At 39.7% G+C, this 19,060-nt stretch overlaps 1 protein-coding gene across 1 annotated transcript in view; it reads right to left on the bottom strand.

Moving 5' to 3' along the window:
- spire2 (spire-type actin nucleation factor 2) overlaps positions 1–13,965 on the bottom strand; it is a 39,506-nt gene extending 25,541 nt beyond the window's left edge. Inside the window, exons 1-3 of the mRNA XM_067500302.1 lie at positions 13,491–13,965; positions 2,945–2,988; positions 2,376–2,759 (exon numbers count right to left, since the gene is read on the bottom strand). Of these exons, the coding sequence (XP_067356403.1) occupies positions 2,376–2,759; positions 2,945–2,988; positions 13,491–13,788 (726 nt within the window). The 5' untranslated portion in view covers positions 13,789–13,965. The remainder of the gene's footprint in view (positions 1–2,375; positions 2,760–2,944; positions 2,989–13,490) is intronic.
- Positions 13,966–19,060: the final 5,095 nt, after the last annotated feature.

The raw sequence follows: 19,060 nt of genomic DNA, 5'->3' as shown, positions 1-19,060 counted from the left end.
GATTAAATGTTTACAAATGTTATTATGTAAATTTCAAATGGCTTATATTGTCAGATTACTTAAAACAGCAGTCTACAACTACTACTGCTACTACTACTACTACATAACACCTTTCACAAATTAAGGTCAAACATAAAACAGTGCTGTAATAATCAAAAAAGCAAAACAAGTGGTACACAACAGGTAGTCAAATACATGAAGAGGAAAATTGTTAATTGAAAATACATATCGTCAATTTGAACAACTACCATTTACCAAAATCTATTTAATACACAGCCTATAATAAAATAAAGATCTAATTAGAAAAATTGGAACATATAATATTTAAACATAAACTAATTAAAAGGTAAAGGCTCTTTGCTTCAGGTCCTTGTTGTGCTGAAAAAGTGAACCATCACCCTGAGGCTCTGAGTTCAGTTCAGGGGGACTTCAAGTTTGAAACTCATATTAAGAAAATAAATACAATAAACAAGTAATGTAAAAATAAAGCAAGCAGAATGCAACTGACCACAACAGAGGATTGATTTTAGTTTGTTGTTTTTAATCATTTAGCTTTTGTTTTTAATGGGTAAAGGTGTGCAGATTTACAGTATAGGTAGAAAAGTGAATTTTCCCCCCATTTCAAAATACACACATGAAAGTAATAAGGGCAAAAAGGGAAAAGGTCTATATACTTTTAACATCCCTTATTGCGCAGACAAACTAAGTGCACACTATTTCCTGTAAGTGTAGTAGACATGAAGCTGTAAACAGAAGCATGCTTTAATGGCTGGGTCAGTGGATAACCTGTCTGATCCCCATTAGGCTTCGGTTTGTTTATTAGAAACATTAAATGTGAACAGATTTATCACAGATTGATAATACTCCTGGATGTTATAAAGAAGGATGATCCTTTAACCCAAATGTGTCAGATTTGCCTGTCTACCGAGATGTGCATTCACTGCACAGGAGAGTGAAAATCCCTGGTCTTTTTTTTCCTCCTACATTCATGGTTAAATGTGGCTTTAAATAGGGATCACTGAATGTGGTTCAAATTCACTCAAATAGCATAAACAAATAATATAACAACAAGCATTCCAAAGGTCTCCTAACCTTGAAATTGGGATTGCTAACCTCTCCGTGCACAGAGAAAGAGAGAGAATATAAAGCAGCACCAAGCCAGTTCTGAGTGTTACTGCACTGAGAACTCGGCAGAGCCGTCCCTGTTTATCTATACATTCATGATTGATTGACACTACTTTTTCTTATCCTCTCCCTCTGAATAATAGCAGCTGCATGCACTAGTGTGGATTGGGGTTTCACCTTCCCATCCACTCTGTTTACTTGAAATATTTTGAGTGCAAATTACCAAATAAAGCTACAATAGAACTACAGACCTTTACATTGCTTTCTCCTTGTTAAAGGATTCCTGTGGCTCAATAATTCTGTACATCCAAACTTTATTTTCAGCAGTCTTCTTCATAAAACTATAGTGCAGATACTGCTGTAGACCGTTACTGTCACTGTGAGGTTACAACAGGAGTAGTGTGAAATAAAACAAACTTCAATTTCAAAATAACTTCAATCCATAACTCATGTTCATTACCAATAACTAGGTAAAGTGTTACTATGTTAGCCAGTAGGTTGCGTTTGTTCTTCCACTTGGAGCACTGCTTCTTAGATCTGAGTAAGGAGCCCAGTTGTTGTCTACATAAAGCTAATTGACTCCATAGTTGTCAATTAACTGGTCACTGTCCTTTAATGCAACATAAAAAAAAGTCTGGCTTACAAAGCAAGGGTGAACCATATCATGGTGGAAATGGGCAACAGATAATACTATAACATCTGATTTTATTGATATATGTCAAATACTTTTACTGTTAATACTTAATAAACCATGTACTTACTTTTATTAAAGTAGAAATGTCATGTTTACGTTTACCCGGGTTAATTTTTGTTTGTGTATTTCTAATTTTAAAAGTATAGTTTTTGAGAACTACTACTAATAAGTCAATAAGTCAACTTTGACTCAATCAAACAGATTCTCTGTTGGACTCTATTTGTTTCACATGTTGAAATCTGTTTGCTGAATGACAAGGTCTTACACAGTTTTGTCCTGCACACTGTTTACACCAACAGTTCAACAAGAGTAAACCACTGCAGTCACAACAGGGGTTGAGGTTTGAGGCTAAGAATTGGAAGGAAACTGCAGAGATGGAATCTTCTGCCTTTTCTCCATCTCTGCTCTGTAGCATGCAAACAGGAATATTATTGTATTGGGGTCGGAAGCATTTTAAATTCAGCCCACACACAGAGAGGTGCAGGTCAGAATCTCATGAAAAAAGCTAAAAGCCATTTATGTGTGTATTTATTCCTACAATATTCTCAGTTCCCACCTCTTTAGCATCTCTGATCTTGATAAGGAAGGTCTGCAGCTCCAGAGTCTCTACAAACAGAGCCCTGCAGACAGCCTGGTAGTGATCCGGAGCCAAGCTGGGGTTGGCCAGCCGAGACGCACACAGCGCCATCACCTGGCGGAAGGTACACACGGGGCTTATCGCTCCCTTCTGCACTTCCTCTTCCTCCTCCTCCTCTTCCTGCCCACTGTACCCCTCATCTGTTGTACCAATACCAGCGGTGCTGTCACCCTCTCCACTCTGGCCACCTCCAGCCATGTGTTCGATGAGGCGCTCCAGCTGGGGCGTGAGCTCCCGCTCCTCGCTGTCATCAAGCCCCCAGTCCAGAGCTTTGTAGATGGCCACGCCCAGCGACTGGACCAGCTGGACAAAAGAAGGAGCAAAGGAAATGTAATTTGATGGCAAATTTGATGTCAAATATAGAGTTGTTCCAAAATACTGCTCCATGTCAGGATGAAATTCATAATTTGTAAGACACAGTTTGTGAAAAGTCTCTGTAACATAAAAATTCTTATGACATCTAATACCTTCAGTAAATTCTTTCTCACCTGACGCTCTGCAGTAGGTAAGAGAGGAGGACCATCAGTGTCTTCTGAAGAGGCAAACACACACAACTAATTATTTATGAGTACATTTTCCAAATGTTTCCACAAAAACTCTAAGTTCAGTTCACTGTTGCTGCTTATTGAACAGCATAGAAAACAACCAGTCAAAGGAGACATGTTGACACAGCAGAATTTTATGAATTTGGGTATTTTTTTTTCTGATTTGGAATTGGATCTAAATTGGAACGGACTATCAGAACCCATCCCAGCTCATATTATCCGGAAGGATCCCTCGATAAACTTTGGAATTCATTCTCCTCAGTGATGAAACTGTCCAGGCCCTGAAGCACCAAAGCCCCAAATTATGATGCTCCTGCAAATGTACCATTTTGGACAACGTTTTCATGTTGGCAAACAATTTCCCTTTGACAGAAGTATAGTGCTGAGTGTTCGTCCTAAACAATTCAACTTTTTAGTTTCAGTCATTCACAAAATATTTTAGCAGGAGTGTCAGGCTGTGAGGTAGGGGTGTGAAAAATAAGATACACTCAAGTTTTTTTTGGTACTGCATCAATTCTCAAAAACACTATATGAAATTTTAAATAAGTTTACATGTAAATTTTTGTGATAGTGGTTATTTCGAGCCATTTTTAAACCCCTGATGAATAAAAAAAAGTTTTGATTTTCTGTTGCTCCCATTGTGTTTTTTAATTGTGATTATATAGATGGTGTGTTTTTATACGTTTGATAGTTCTCATAAAATTAGGTTTAAAAAAAATCTAAATATATTGCATTGCTTACAGTATTGTATAATATTGTATTATACGTAAAATCCGTTTTTGCCAATACAAAGCGATGACGGCGAGATGTTCATCAGCTCGGATAGTTGCTTCAATGCTTTAGCCGTTACTCTGGGGTTTTTACCTCACTGAGTTTTCTGACCTGCGCATTAGAAGTCACCTTAGTGCCACTTCTAAGGAGAGGAGGCAACAGAACTGAATCGATTTAAATGAAAAACAATTTGTCTAAGTAGGGACTAATGAATGTTTAGATTAAAAAAAGAAGTCTGTGATACACCCAAACGTAACTGGATTATTAAGAAAGTTGCTTAAAGAAAGCCCCATTTGTGCCATCAACAGGCATGCAGGCATGAATTTTATAGCAATAATTGTTTAAAAATCCAGTTTTCAAGGTTTTATTCATTAAATCTAACGTGTTACTCCATATGTCCCGCCGTTGTAAAGTCATTCATTATTGTTGCAGTCAGGTTTGCATGCCTATATGAATGTGTTTGTTTGTGTGTGTGTGTGTGTGTGTGTGTCTTTGAGAGAGAGAGAGACACACAGGTGTGTGTGTGAGTATGTGACTGTGTGAGCGGGAGAGAGACGGTAAAAGCACTTTCCGCCAGCTCAGATGTCAGTAATGACACCCAAGAGGCCTGAAACTCCTTGATCAGCAGCTCTCACTGCAGAGAAACCGGAGAATGGACAGACAAGAGAACAGGAGATTGAGACAAAGACACTGAGAGAGAGAAAGAGAGTGAGAGAGACAGAGAGAGAGAGAGAAAGAGAGACAGAGACAGAACCAGAGGAAAGAAAGCGATGATTAGGGCCAGTGATTAGAAAGAGAGAGATCAGCAGAAGGCAAGAAGAGTCCCAGTGAGAGGTGGTGATCGTGGGGGGTTGACCTGCCACAGCATCCTCTTTGTCTGAGAGCAGGACACCTCAGATCACCTGAACACAGATGCTGCTTCATTCTACAATAAAAGGCATTAAGAGGAAAAGAAACTGAAGGAGGGAGAAAAAACTCTAATGTATTATGATGCCCTCCCAACAGGAGAGAGACGATAACAGTGCAAACCTGTCAGACAGGTTCAATGAATGCACGGCCATGGTCACACATTGGAACCACTGCGTTTTCCACAGCCAGTTAAAAAAAAAAAAAAAAGGAGGGCAGGAATCGGCAGGGGAAATACTTCCACGAGTCACCAAGCTTAGAAATCGGAGAACACAATAAACCAGTCCAGCCACATGGACACTGGGAGGGATGTTTGGCTATTGAGGCATTACAATTTTTCCCATAGAGCTGCAGTTCCTTTCTAACACAAAACACTCCAATCATACAATTTCACAAACCAGGTTGAATTTCACGGTTATTTCCCCCCAAATACATCTCAAAAAGAGTTTAGCTTATGAGTTTATAGAAATGTTAATGTGACACTTCTGTGAATGACAGTCTACATCGCCAAGCACCCAGGTATCAACAATGCATACTGAGGGGACAAATATCTGCACCAAATATCACAAGTCCATCTTATAGCAGTAGAGATTACAACCAACATCCCCACAACTTTAGCAATATCACTATAAACCACCTGTCAACTCTCCTCTGTAGATGTCTCCAAGCCAAGCAAGAGCAGGCAAATATTTGATCGTGTTTTCTAAATTGTCTGACTAACTTAATGCTACATCCTGATAACCCTACTGCCCCAACACCCCACAGTGTTTCTCCTCATTAGTGCAAAGTCACATACTTTTTTAGTCTGCCTAATGATGGAAAATAGTTCTTCTACAAAACCACAGCCACCAGCATACACATACACACAGATATGTACTCCCACTAAGATGCATATTCTCCCAAGATGGACTTTGCCACCTGTTACCATGGTAATAAGGTTCAAGATACCTATTCAAAGAAACCACAAAGTGCAGAAAGAGAAGTAAAACTGGGCAAAGGAGAGCAGACCTAGTTATAAATAAATATTAGAGATGGAAATAACGTGAAGATACAATTATAATAGCAAAGCATGACTGAATTTCACTTAACCTGCAACCATCATCTGAAATGACCTGTATAGATAAAGTTCCTGAAGGACTTTATCTATAAGTCAATTCAAAGTTGACCCTTGCACTTTTCAAACTGATTGTATGTATTGCACAAGAGCAATGAGTCACTGAAATAACTAAGTCATACTGTACAGTGGCATCTTTTCATTTCATGGTAAATGGATAAAACTGCCATTATTGCATGTTACTACAGTCAATAAGTATGACAGACAAAGTGGAAACATGTTGATATTCAGACAAATTGCCAATTGCTTACATACATCAGCTAGGACACTGAAAAGATTTTTAATCTCAAAAGGTTAAAACAAAGGTTAAATTTAAAATTAAAAAGATGTACATTTCCTTAAGATGAGTCTTAAACCTGACGGGACAAACTGACCTGAGTTGACAGTTTAGTAAAAAGCTCCCACAATTCAGAATGCGTGTCAGGCGTCCAGGGAACTCTCCAGAGACGTCCATGGAACTCTCCACAATAACAGTTTGTTGTGCATCAGGACAGTGGTACAGAGTAAAGCCATTTCTAAAGCTTTGAATGTTCCCAGGAGCACAGTGTTCTCACAATGTGTGAAAGGGGTTAGGTTTTGGACCACCAGGACTTAGAGTTAGCTATGTGTCCAAACTAACACCAAGAGGTGATCAAGAATCAAGCAAACACTCACTTGCAGTGATCTAACCAAAGCCAAGACTTAAACTGTGGAATCAGTGGGGAAGCATGAATAGACACTTCACTTACAGTCTGATGGAACATTTTAGGATCAGTCATGAAGAATGGGACAAACTTCCCAAATCTAAAAACACAAGAAAACCAAAAGCTGTACTTGCTGCCAGAGTGGCTTTGACAGCATTGTGATTTAAAGGTCTGAACACACAGGTAGATGAACTGTAAATTAAAAATTGAAAAAGAAAAAAGACAGCAATTATTGATTATTGCATGTAGACTGATGACTGAAATGACATATTTATTAATCAAGTATAAATTGCAAAGAGCAGAAAACGTTCCTCTGTATGGTAGAATTTGTCTCATAACCTCTTGAGGAGTGGAGGGATGCAGTATGGTAAAAACCTTGCAAATCAAATTTTCAGGAGTCTCGTGTTTCAACAATGCATGGTCAGCGAGTTAAAAACTGCTTTTTGTCTTTTATCTTGAAGAAGCAGTTGACGCAAGCTTTTTATCTGACAGCATGACAGCAACACTATCTGGACTTTGACTTCCTGCTGGCTTTAAATACACCCTGTGAATCACCTTGTCCTTTAGCCTCCTCCTGCAATGCCTTTCAGAAGCCTTCAAACACAAACTGTAAGGAAATTAATTTCAAACTGAACAATTACTGCAGTAATAATAATAAAACTCAAGTCTTTCCAAATCTTATCCCTTCCTCAGTCTATTTATTGTTAACAGATTAGGATGCAGCCAGGTTGATCAGGAGGAAGATATTCACAGTTAAGCAGATAACAAATCAGGGCTTTTCAGCAGCTCATATGGAAATATTCAATCTCAGGAGTGTGGAATATGGGACAGTGCTGCTGCAATGCAGATTTTAAATGGGACAATATTATTTCAATTAGAACCACCTAATCTGTAGTATTTAAGCTGAGCTGACACTGTTCCATTGAAGCGATCACATAAGAACAATGGCAAAACATTCCAATCACCAGCTGTTGCAAAATTGTGTTTCAAATGTACAAATCTGTACGAAAATACATCTGTATCTCCAAGGGATGTCTTGACAGATATAACATCTTGTTTCTTTCATCATGTATTTCCACTTCAAAATAATGAACTTGCCAAAACATAACTATTTTTCTTTTCTATTTTTGTTCAAGACCCCCATTATTGATTACTACTCTGGCGTATTTTATAGATATAGATAAACATTTTTTTCTCAAGCAGAATAATAACCATCAGTTTCTCTTAGTTTTGTTTACTATTCCCACACTTAGTGTTGTTTTTGACCAGCCATAATCACAATGAGCAATGATCATTCACTGTTCTAGAGTCTGTAGTGTTTGTCTTTAGCAAGGTGTACAAGTGCTGAAGAGTAGGTAAGATATCCAGCCTGAACAATATATCTTTAAATTAAGGTTTGCCCAGATTTGTCTCCGTTTTATAAGTTCATCTATTTGCCACACAGAAGATGAGGCATCTTGGCAGGGGCAATTGTCCAACTGTGACTGCCTCTCCACAACGCTCAGTTCTCAGCCCTCTTCTCTTCTCCATCTCTACCACAACCCTGGGTTCTATCATCTGCTGATAACTCTTTTACCAACTCTGCTGAACTGAGGACACACAGCTCCTTCTGCTTTTTTATTGGATGACTCCACTGGCTCATCACATATTTATGCTGATCTAAAGGCAATCACAGGGGCACAGGCCAGTGTCTTCTTTTGCCAGTCCCACGTTTGGATAAATGCAGAAAACCTGACTTCAGGATTGGATCGGGCGTGCCCTGAGTTAACAAAAACCGCTACTGGTGCTGTTGACTTACAGGGTGCTGGTGGAAATTGGGCTACTGTTGGTCAAAGAAGGAAAGGAGAAAGGTGTGTTCATAGGCAAAGAGAAAAGAGGAAAGCCAAGAGTGTAGCGCTGACAGTAGGGACTTTGAATGTTGGGGAGAATTGATTGACATAATACAGAGAAAGAAGGTGGATATACTGTGTCTCCAGGAGACCAGCTGGAAAGGTAGCGAGGCTGGAAGCGTAGGAGCAGGGTTCACGTTGTTCTAGCATGGGTCAGATAGGAAGAGAAATGGAGTAGGAGTTATCCTGAAAGAGGAGTTTGTGAGGAATGTTCTAGAGGTGAAAAGAGTATCAGACAGGTTGATGAGTCTGAAGCTGGAAATTGAAGGGGTAGTGTTCAATGTTGTTAATGGTTATGCCCCTCAGGTAGGATGTCAGTTAGAAGAGAAGGAGAAAATCTGGAGTGATGAAGTGATTCAGAGCATCGCCAGAGGTGAGAGAGTGGTGATTGGTCCAGATTTCAGTGAACATGAAGGTGAAGGGAACAGAGGTGATGAGAATGTGATGGGCAGGTTTGGTCTTTAGGACTGGAACGCAGAAGGAATAAAGAGGATGTAAATTGCTTTAGTGAACACTTTCTTCCAGAAGAGGGAGGAACATAGGGTAACATATAAGAGCTGAGGTAGAAGCACTCAGGTAGACTACATCTTGTGTCGAAGTTGTCAGTGATGACACTAATGATGGAAAATAGTTCTTCTACAAAACCACAGCCACCAGCATACACATTCACACAGATATGTACTCCCACTAAGATGCATATTCTCCCAAGATGGACTTTGCCACCTGTTACCATGGTAATAAGGTTCAAGATACCAATTCAAAGAAACCACAAAGTGCAGAAAGAGAAGTAAAACTGGTCTAAGGAGAGCAGACCTAGTTATAAATAAATATTAGAAATGGAAATACCCAGAACATACAATTAAAATAGCAAAGCATGACTGAATTTCACTTAACCTGCAACCATCATCTGAAATGACCTGTAGCACTTCCTCATCAGTGACTGCAAAGTATTGGTAGGGGAGAGTGTGGCAAGACAACACAGGATGGTGTTGTGTAAAATGACTCTGGTGGTGGGAAAGATGAAGAGCACTAAGGCAGCGCAAAGGACGAAGTGGTGGAAGGTTAGCTGAGAAGAAATGGGACACTGAGAGGACTGAAGCGATTAGAGAGAAGTACAGGGAGATAGAGGTGGCAAAGGCAAAACAAAGAGCATACGAGGACTTGTATGCTGGTTGGACAGTAAGGAGGGAGAAGTGGATTTGTACAGGGTGGTGAGACAGAGAGATAGAGATGGGAAAAATGTGCAGCAGGTTAGGGTGATTAAAGATAAGGACAGAAAGAGAACGAAGAGTAGAAGAGGTGACTGGTGTGGAGCAGGAAGTAGCAAAGATCAATAAGAGTGAAGTGAGGATGGTGTTGAAGAGGATGAAGAGCGGAAAGGCAGTTGGTCCTGATGACATACCTGTGGAGGTATGGAAGTGTCTAGGAGAGGTGGCAGTAGAGTTTCTGACTAGTTTGTTAAACAAGATCTTGGAGAGTGAGAGGATGCCCGAGGAATGGAGGAGAAGTGTACTGGTGCTGATTTTTAAGAACAAGGGAGATGTGCAGAGCTTTAGCAACTTTAGAGGAATAAAGCTGATGAATAAAGCTCATTGTTTCATGCCTAGAAAGAGTACAACAGATGCAGTATTGGCTTTGAGGATGCTGATGGTACAGAGAAAGTCATAGGGAGTTTGCATTGTGTCTTTGTAGCTTTAGAAAAAGCGTATGACAGGGTGCCGAGAGAGGAGCTGTGGTATTGTATGAGGACGTCTGGAGTGGCAGAGAAGTATGTTAGAGTGGTGCAGGACATGTATGAGAGCTGTAAGACCATGGTGAGGTTTTCTGTAAGTGTGACAGAGGAGTTCAAGGTGGAGGTCGGCTCTGAGCCCCTTATTGTTTGTCCAGGCTGTGGACAGGCTGACAGATGAGGACTATGATGTTAGCAGATGACATTGTGACCTGAAGCCAGAGCAGGGAGCAAGTGGAGGAAAATCTAAAGAGATGAAGGTCTGCTCTGGAAAGCAGAGAAATGAAGGTTAGCCACAGAAAGACTGAATACAAGTGTGTGAATGAGAGGGACCCAAGTGGACGGGTGAGGTTACAGGGAGCAGAGGTGAAGAAGGTGCAGGACCTTAAGTACTTAGGCTCAACGGTTCAGAGCGTGTGGAAAAAAGGTGAAGAGGTGTGTTGTGTTATAAAATGGTAAATGGTGAATGGTCTGCACTTATATAGCACTTTTCTACCTATTGGCACTCAAAGCACTTTAAACTGCTTCTTATTCACCCATTCACACACACACTCATACACCGATGGTGGAGCTGCTATGCAGCTGGCCAACACTCACCGGGAGCAACTAAATTGGGGTTCAGTGTCTTGCTCAAGGACACTTCGACATGTGACTGGAGGAGGTGGGGATTGAACCAACAACTGTGAGATTGGTGGACAACCGCTCTACCTTCCTGCGCTCTAAAGGAAAAAAAGAGTATCAGTGAGAATTATTTCCCACCAAAGATCACAAACTGCACCCTCCACTGTGCATCCCTCAGTATTAAATGAAGGAGTCATGCCAGATACGTACTGACGCCTCAACACTTCTAATGTGGCTGGGAAATACCATTTCTGAGCTCATTCCAGAACCAAGCATTTGTATTAATTCTGTTTCAGGTCAGATTTGTGCTTCTGTTGAAGGAGGAGTGGGCCACATTTTCAGAGCAACAGCTGATGTCAGGGACGTCAGTAAACTGCACACATGCTCTCGTGTTTACCAACAGGGAGAGTCTGTCACATCTTTCACCAAAGGAGGCTACAGAAGTGGAAATGACAGCAGAGACTTTGGCGAGTCCAGCGTGCCTGTGAACCTGCTCACTGCTGTTACTCCAGGTTTTAATTAATCTCTTCCTGTTTGTACCACACACCACAATTTCATTTGATAAACAGAGTGAATCTGCAGAATGTCAGTGAGGACAAGACATCTTTTCTCTGTTCATGCTTGGGCAGCATCAGTGACTCAGGTGTCTGTTTGCATTAAAATGCTGCGAGGTGCAGCTTCAGTACTGGCTAATATTTGGATGCACAGTAACTTCTTTCTCTTCTGCAGAATCTTGACAATCTTAGGTTTAGATTTTCAGGAAACAGAAAGTCATTTGAGGCTTTCTAGGCTACCTGCTGTGAATACTAATGTTACAAGAGCATATAAACACTCAAAGATTGAGCTTTAACTTTCAAATAAATAATCATCAGAGCAGAGCATTGTGTTGATGTTGATAAGTACAAACATTCCACGAAAATGTTCCTTCCTTCCTGTAATTCCTTCTTTCCTGCTCTTCTAATGGTCAAAGTTTGACTATCTGCTGATTAAATGTATGTGATGTAATAGAAAGCTCTGGAGCAACTCTTTAATGCACCTTGCAGTGAAAATGTTTTATGAGCTACTGTGTCCAAGGACAAGAATTAAACTCATAAGCTCAACTTTGAAATTACGAGCCTGGGAAATCTGATTTTACAATAAAATAACACATGGATACAAATTGACCCCGGGGTAGCCTAATTTCACATGAGGATTATGGTTTTGGTGACCCTAATTTTCACCTGTGTGCACAACAAATGAGAAAAATAAACAATCAATAAAAATTGTTTGGCACTGGGATTTTTCCTCTCTCGCTCCTGTTTTGATATGAATTTGGCAACATAGAGAAAAGGCAGTGGCCCTCTAGCGGACCAGCTGCATTAATATTGTACACAGACTCACTATAATGGTTAAGGGATTTCCCCCACTGCACTGATGTGAACTGTTTTTGCTGATCGACAACAAAAAACAACACTCGCTATAAAGATAAACCAATGTTAGTACGAGCTTAATGATCTCAGTCATTTTATTGTTCCAACTCCCTCATCCAACCCCCATCGGGCCATGATGGGGAACCAGTGCACAGTACTAGAATCTCACCACTAGTACCCTTTCCTACATGATGTAGTGGAATTTAAATTAATTAGGATATAAAAGTTTAAACACATAATGAATTTTAAATATTTTAAGTTAGATGCCATTCTGCTGCCAAGCAACATGCATCAAATGTTGCCTGGACAATGTTGCAGCACCTGTTGAGAAATCTTGAGAGGTGCTGCAAAGATTTAACTGAGCAGATATGTGTCTGTTCCAGATGTGATGACTCAAAATAGGTTGAGACCAGATTTAAACAAGTGCAATTTGATGTACTGGACTTGTGGCCCATTTTAAAGGGGCTCAAAGGGGCAGATATTAGACTAGAAATATAAGCCCTAAATAAAAGACATTTTGAAATAAAGTTTGGCCTTTCCTTAAGGTGTCTCTGGGCTAGTAAGACTGCAGAGAAGTCAGAAATACTTCACATACAGTCGGATAATGTGTAGGTACAAGCTACATTAAGTAGAAGTAGCAACTACAACACTGCATAAAAACCCTGTGGGCTTCCAGCTCCCCCTTTGAAGTCTCCAAAACAGTATCTTCAGGAGGTAATGGTGGGGTGAAGCTGTGCTTAATGAATAATTAAGCATTTACCGGCATCGTCCAAGTCATTCTGGTTGGCACTGGGACTGCAACAAATAAAAAAGCCTCCCTGTCCGGATCAAAATACAATCCAGCGTGAGGTCACCTCAAGGATTTCTCTAACTATCAAATATATTGTGTTGTATGTGGGACAGGAAACTGAACCAATCAGCAGCAAGGTCCTCTGTGCAAAACTTCGTATATAATTCGGATAATTTAAAGTTGCACCTCGTTTAGTTTAGGATTCCTGCTTGATAAAAGCTGTTCAAGATCTTTGTCGAAACATCCATGTTCGCTCTGAAATTCGGCCAAACACAAGGCACATTAGCAACATTCTAACAGGATTTCCAGTTTGCAGTGTAATTCAGGGAAAGAACACAGTGTGGAACAGATGAAAACAGTGATGATTTGTGGACATTATTTGACGCCGAACTGAAAAGAATCCCCTCATAATGCTAAACGCAGTGTTTAACAAACTATAAAAACTACCTCACTTTGCACAACACGGACACATTTTTATATTTGACTTTTACGTAGTTGAGCTTTGCCTTAAAAGATTTAGTGAGCAGGGACAGACAGACAGACCGACAGACAGACAGGGGAAGTTAGTCAGTCCTACCGTTGTGCAGAGGCTCCTGCAGTAACGACACGGTTCCGTCCCTGTGCAGGAGGATGGAGGACGGGTCCTTCACCCGGTTGACTCTCCCGAGCGGCGGGCGGGGCACCCTCAACCCGCTGCAGCACTGGTAGCACACCGCCCATGCCTGCTCCTCGTTTATGGGCTGCTCATAGGACTTCAGCACCTCCTCCAAAGATAGTTCCCGGGGTTCGGCCAAGTCCCGAGCCTCTGCGCGGTCCGTAGGGGCGGTAACCCGTGAGTCCCCATCCTTGGCGCTTCTGGTGGTGGATCTGGCCATGGCTGCGATGCCGTTGAGCCCATTCTTCACTCCGCAGGCAACGGGGCCATTGATGCTCTCCGGACTCGTGTTGGGCCGCTCTCCTGTCCGCGTCCTAACGTCAGCCTCCTTAAAGTACCGCAACTGCACCTCAATACCACAACACTGTGCACTTGCCGGTTGTGGACGCAGCACTTCCGGTCTCGGTGTTCAAAAGTAAAACCGAGGTAATCTGTGTGTGGCGATCTTTTGGAGTAAATGAAACGTATCAAACTAAAAGATAAACGTGTAACACAACTCAAGAAAAATAGCATAGATATCCGATTGATAACGTGCTATTGTTGAGACGCTTTTTAGCCTGACATTTCATTCCTAAGTGCTTGAACCCAAAAGCAAACTTAGACAGGCCACCTATTTGGGGTTTCCGTTTTGTGGCTTTATTTTGGAACCAAATCCACTTCCGATAATAATCGGGTTCATTCTGTTCCCTTAACTTCATATCTGCAAATGAGAGAAAGAACGCGTCAATTAGCGGCAGTGTTGAATAGAAAGTATTTGAATTCTAATTTAAAAAACTATTAATCATCAGTATGATCTTTTGTTGGGCCTTCTGCATTTATCCAGAGTCTTCAGTAGACCAAACTCTGTTCGCCAAAAATAATTTCCCTTATTGACTGAAATTTGCAGCCTTCCTCCATTCATTTCTGAAGTTGAACTCTTTGGTCGTTGTCAGTGTGTTTTAAGAATAGCATTAGGTTCAATTAAATTTAGAATGGGGATCACTAAATGTGCAGACATGAGGTTACAGTGTGGCTGCGTGTTCCCTCTTTCCCTCAGGGGAGGATTAGTGTGTGAAATTCATAGATTAAAGTCAAAATTGATTCCTAACCACCCTTTAGACATGTATTGCATAAAATGCAACAACCCAAAATATTATCTAGGCCTGAGCGGGGGCATATGTGAAATTCTTATTGTCAAGCTACAATAAGATATCATTTCCGGAGCTACAATATCATCTCAGCTTCACGTGGAGTGTTCGGAATGTATTTCTGTCCATTTCTGGCTTAAAGGTGGAAAAAGGATGTGTACATTTTGGTCAGTAAAATTGACACAGTTTTTATAAATTTAAGCCTGTACACTTCCACAATGGATTTATGGAGTAATGTAGTAAATAATGAAAAAGTCAAGATGTCGTTAAAGTGTAGACTATCTCCTTTAATTCAGGAAGTTAAACAAAAGTATTAATTTATCTCTTTAGGAATTACAGGTATTTTTAGACACAGTTCCTCATTTTCAGAGCCTCAAAGGTAATTGACACAATTGACACTGAGCAGTTTTATAGCCAGGTGTGGCCTTTTCCCTCCTTATTGCAGTACAAATGTAAGCACATAAAAGATCTGAAGTTATTTATGAGTGTTGAGCAAGTAAAGAAAGCAATAATTAGCTGAAAAATCTATCTAATCAGTTTTGTACATTCTTAAAAAGAACGGATGGCACCCACAAGGTCAACAACAGCTAAAGGCCTGGAAGAATGCTGTCCATGGTGAAGAAGAACTTTTCACAACATCTAGCCATGACGTCATGAAGACTCTTGAGGAGGTAAGTGTGTCACTGACAAAGTCTAAAGTCAAGATACAGTAAAATGATGGGAAGAGAAAAGTATAGGGAAGGAACAGCTCATGATCCAACGCATCATCACATCATCTGTCCGACAGTGGAGGCAGAGATGTGATGTACCCATGTATGGCTGCCAAAGGAACCAGGTCACTGGTGTTTATAGATTACTTAAATGCTGATAACAGTAGCAGGATGAAGTGTATAGAGCCACTCACTGATTGGATTCACCTAAATGCTGCAAAACTGATAGGATGTTGTTTCATATTGAAGATGGATAAGGACAAAATACACACAGCAGAAGCTACTTAAGAGATATTGTTCACTGGCCAATAGAGGAGTTTTTCACTTCCTGAAGACAAGAGTGAAGACAGAAAGAACCACAGAAAAGAAGCAGCGGCAGACTTACAGACCTGGCAAAATATCTAGAGGGAGGAAATGCAGCATTTGGGTTTAAAAACAATCCTTATATTTATAATAACAATGTTCCTTTGTCCATTTACATTTGCACCTCTGAAAATGAATGTGTGAATAAAAATGGCTGTAACTCCTAAACTGATAATCACATATTTCTGTTAGACCTCTTGAATTAAAGCTGGACTTTAAATACATCTTGATTACTTGATTTTAAGCCCATTGTGGTTGTGCACAGATGCAAAACTACAACAATTATGCCACCATTGTGGAACTGACTGCAAAAGTGTTTTTTAGCTTTTTGAGACATTTTATAATGACAGTCTGAATTTAAAACATGTACTAATGATCTAAGCTCATATAATTATGGATACAGCAGCTATAGCCTCTTGTACATCTATCTCTTACACTCAGTAAGGACACTTGAAATCAAACTGACACACTCAAATGTGTTATGAGCTCAGACTTCAGACAGAAAGAGTTCACCTTCAGAAACGCATTCTTGAGAGATTAATGGAGGAAAGCTGCAAATTTCAGTAAATGAAATTTTTTTGACAACAGAGTTTAGTGTAACAAACCACTGATGACTAACCAATCACAAACATAAAGATGAGATCACTGTCCCAGCAAAGATCAGATTGATGTTAAACTATCCTTTACATTAGAAATCATTAGTATGGGGGGTTTTGTGTTAGTGTGTTTCCACTTTGTGGGAACTCTCCCATCTTGGGAAGTCTCAGCCAGTCTTCAAGTGTGTCCACAGCTCCTGCACCATAAGAGCAGCTCTCAACAGGCAAGAAACACAATAAGCTTATGGTGAGTGTTTCAGTGCAGTATTCACATAAAACCACTTCTATCTTTCTTTTCAGTACATTTCTAGCCAGCACATTTTTGGTGTTTCCAAATACATTGTTGGTGATGTTTTCTGCTCTGAACTGAAAACTGCCTGGCTATTGGTTCATCTTCAGCTGCTTTATAGACCTCATGTTACTAAGATAGGCCGTTTGTTGGTGAACATAATGACATTTGAGATTCCAAAGTTAACTGTCAGCCAAGATTTTTAAAATGTCCTGTCTTTTTTTTTACACTGATAATGAATTCTGTCTTTTTTAGCAGTGAACAGTCCAAACCTGAATGTGGATCCTTGAATACACCTGGAAAAATTTCTAAAATTAGCTCAACAAGAATCTCCACTAAGAGCTGACAAACTGGGATGGATTATTATTCTTTGGTCTCTGGAAATGTTGGCTTGTTGTCTATTTGTCATAGACAAGTTAATTAATTAGTAATCAAAGAATGGGCATGGATGGGGGCCAAAGTTTGGAACAAACCAAGTGAAGTCTAGGCCCAAACTTAAATCAGCTGGACTGGGCAGAGCTACAGTTTGAAAAAAGATGGGTTCTGTATTTTACTGTCAGTTCACTGAGGAAGTGTGGCCCACAGCTAAGCCAACATAAAATTATCAAAATAATACAAAATGGGGTCAGCGTAGTTAAATTATCTTCTTTTAGTGTGCATCTATATTGAATTTAAGAGATGTTTTCTGCAGTGACAGGTGTTTCAGATTTTCACAAAGGATGCTGGTCCAACAGGATTCTTCTCTTAAAACCAGATTTGATTCTTCTTTATCTTATCCTCAGCCAGTTTTTAATTTTAAGGCAGGATTGCCTGGCTTCCGGTTTATCTCTGGGCTCTTGTGTTATACTGTTGCAGCATCCTTTGTCTGCAGTTCTTTTTCACCTGCACCTGCACAGACATGTGACATCTCTCTATCCTTTTAATTCTACATTATAACTCTACTTTTAGGTTTATGTCATTTAAGTTGAAACTCCCATAAATATAATTAAATTATATGTTTATTTTTGAGATCATAGTGGGCCGTGGAGTCAAACTGGAATGCATTATAAATAGTAGGTAGTTCTAGATTTTTACTGGCAGTATTTAAAATGAATAGAGGGGGCCAAAACATTATTCGTCCATCATGTTTAACTGCCTATGGTGTTAAGGGTCACAGGGGCTGGAGCCTATCCAAACTGACATTGATTGAGAGGCAGGGTCCACCCTGAACAGGTTAACTTAAACATGGAGAAGCCACGGTTGGCCGAGGATGTGAACCTGCAACTTTCTAGCTGTGTGGCAGGAGGTCTAAATACTCCACCAAAAACATTATTATTCCATTATTCCATTTCACTATTATATACATTATTGTATGTTATTCTATTTCAGTGGACTAATTAACAACTAATTAAATTCACTCAAGTTCTATACTTAAAGGGTGAGTTCAACAAATTTCTACTTGTTTTGCTTTAGTTTACAGTTAAAATATTTCTCTTTTTCTAGCTAAAAAACTCCATGTTTAGGAGTTGAGATGATATCATCTAGGGGAGCGGACTCACTGTGATTACAAATTCCATAGTGTGAGCAACAAGATAACATTATCTGAACTAAAGGTTCCTCCGAGTGATGTCATCTGGAGGCATTCAGCGAGAAGTAGAGAAGTATTTCGATATAGGGAATTCAAAGGGAAGTTTATTGATATTTATGTACATGTACTACGCAAACTAGAACCAAAACTAGTTCAAAATCAGTTCACAATCAATCACCCATAATATGGTGAAGTATTTTTATGGATTTTTATGTAATATTTTTGTTCTGTTAAGAAACATTTTCAGTGCCAGACTCTAACTTATTTATCCACATATTATTTATTGACGTGTTTATTCACACCACAAAATAGTTTTACTTAAGTTAAGTTTTATACTAACTTGGTGTTTAACTAAAGCACCACAGATGGTAAAGTTAGAGCCTATTTAACATAATTTATGTACTGATGTGGTTAATCCATAATAATCATAAGTAGTTATGCAGTAAAACTAATGTAGTGGATTAAATGTAAAAATTGCCTAATATGGAAATATTCCAGTAAAACACAAGTACCAAAAAAGTGTAGTTTAGAACAATACCCTAGTAAATCGACATTTTCCTTTCTGTCATATGACAGCTGTGTCAGATCCTTGGCCCTTATTTTTCTACATTAATGTTGTCAACATTATCAAGCTCAGTAGTGTTTAAGGTACTTTGGTTTTAACACATACAAAAAAAAAGAAACGTAACTCAGTCTGTCTGATCCCCGGAGAAATCTATTCCTTAGAGGAGTACCTGTATTTGTGCACTTTAAGTACATTTTAGACCGTGTACTAACCCAAAACATTCTGAGTAAACAATTTGAAATGGTACTTCTACGTGTAGTGGGCAAGCACTTGAA

The sequence above is a fragment of the Channa argus genome, chromosome 4 (genome assembly GCF_033026475.1).
Source record: "Channa argus isolate prfri chromosome 4, Channa argus male v1.0, whole genome shotgun sequence".
In the NCBI taxonomy this organism is placed as follows: domain Eukaryota; kingdom Metazoa; phylum Chordata; class Actinopteri; order Anabantiformes; family Channidae; genus Channa; species Channa argus.
Note: the sequence above shows the minus strand (reverse complement) of the source record. Positions and strands in the feature narration are given on the sequence as shown.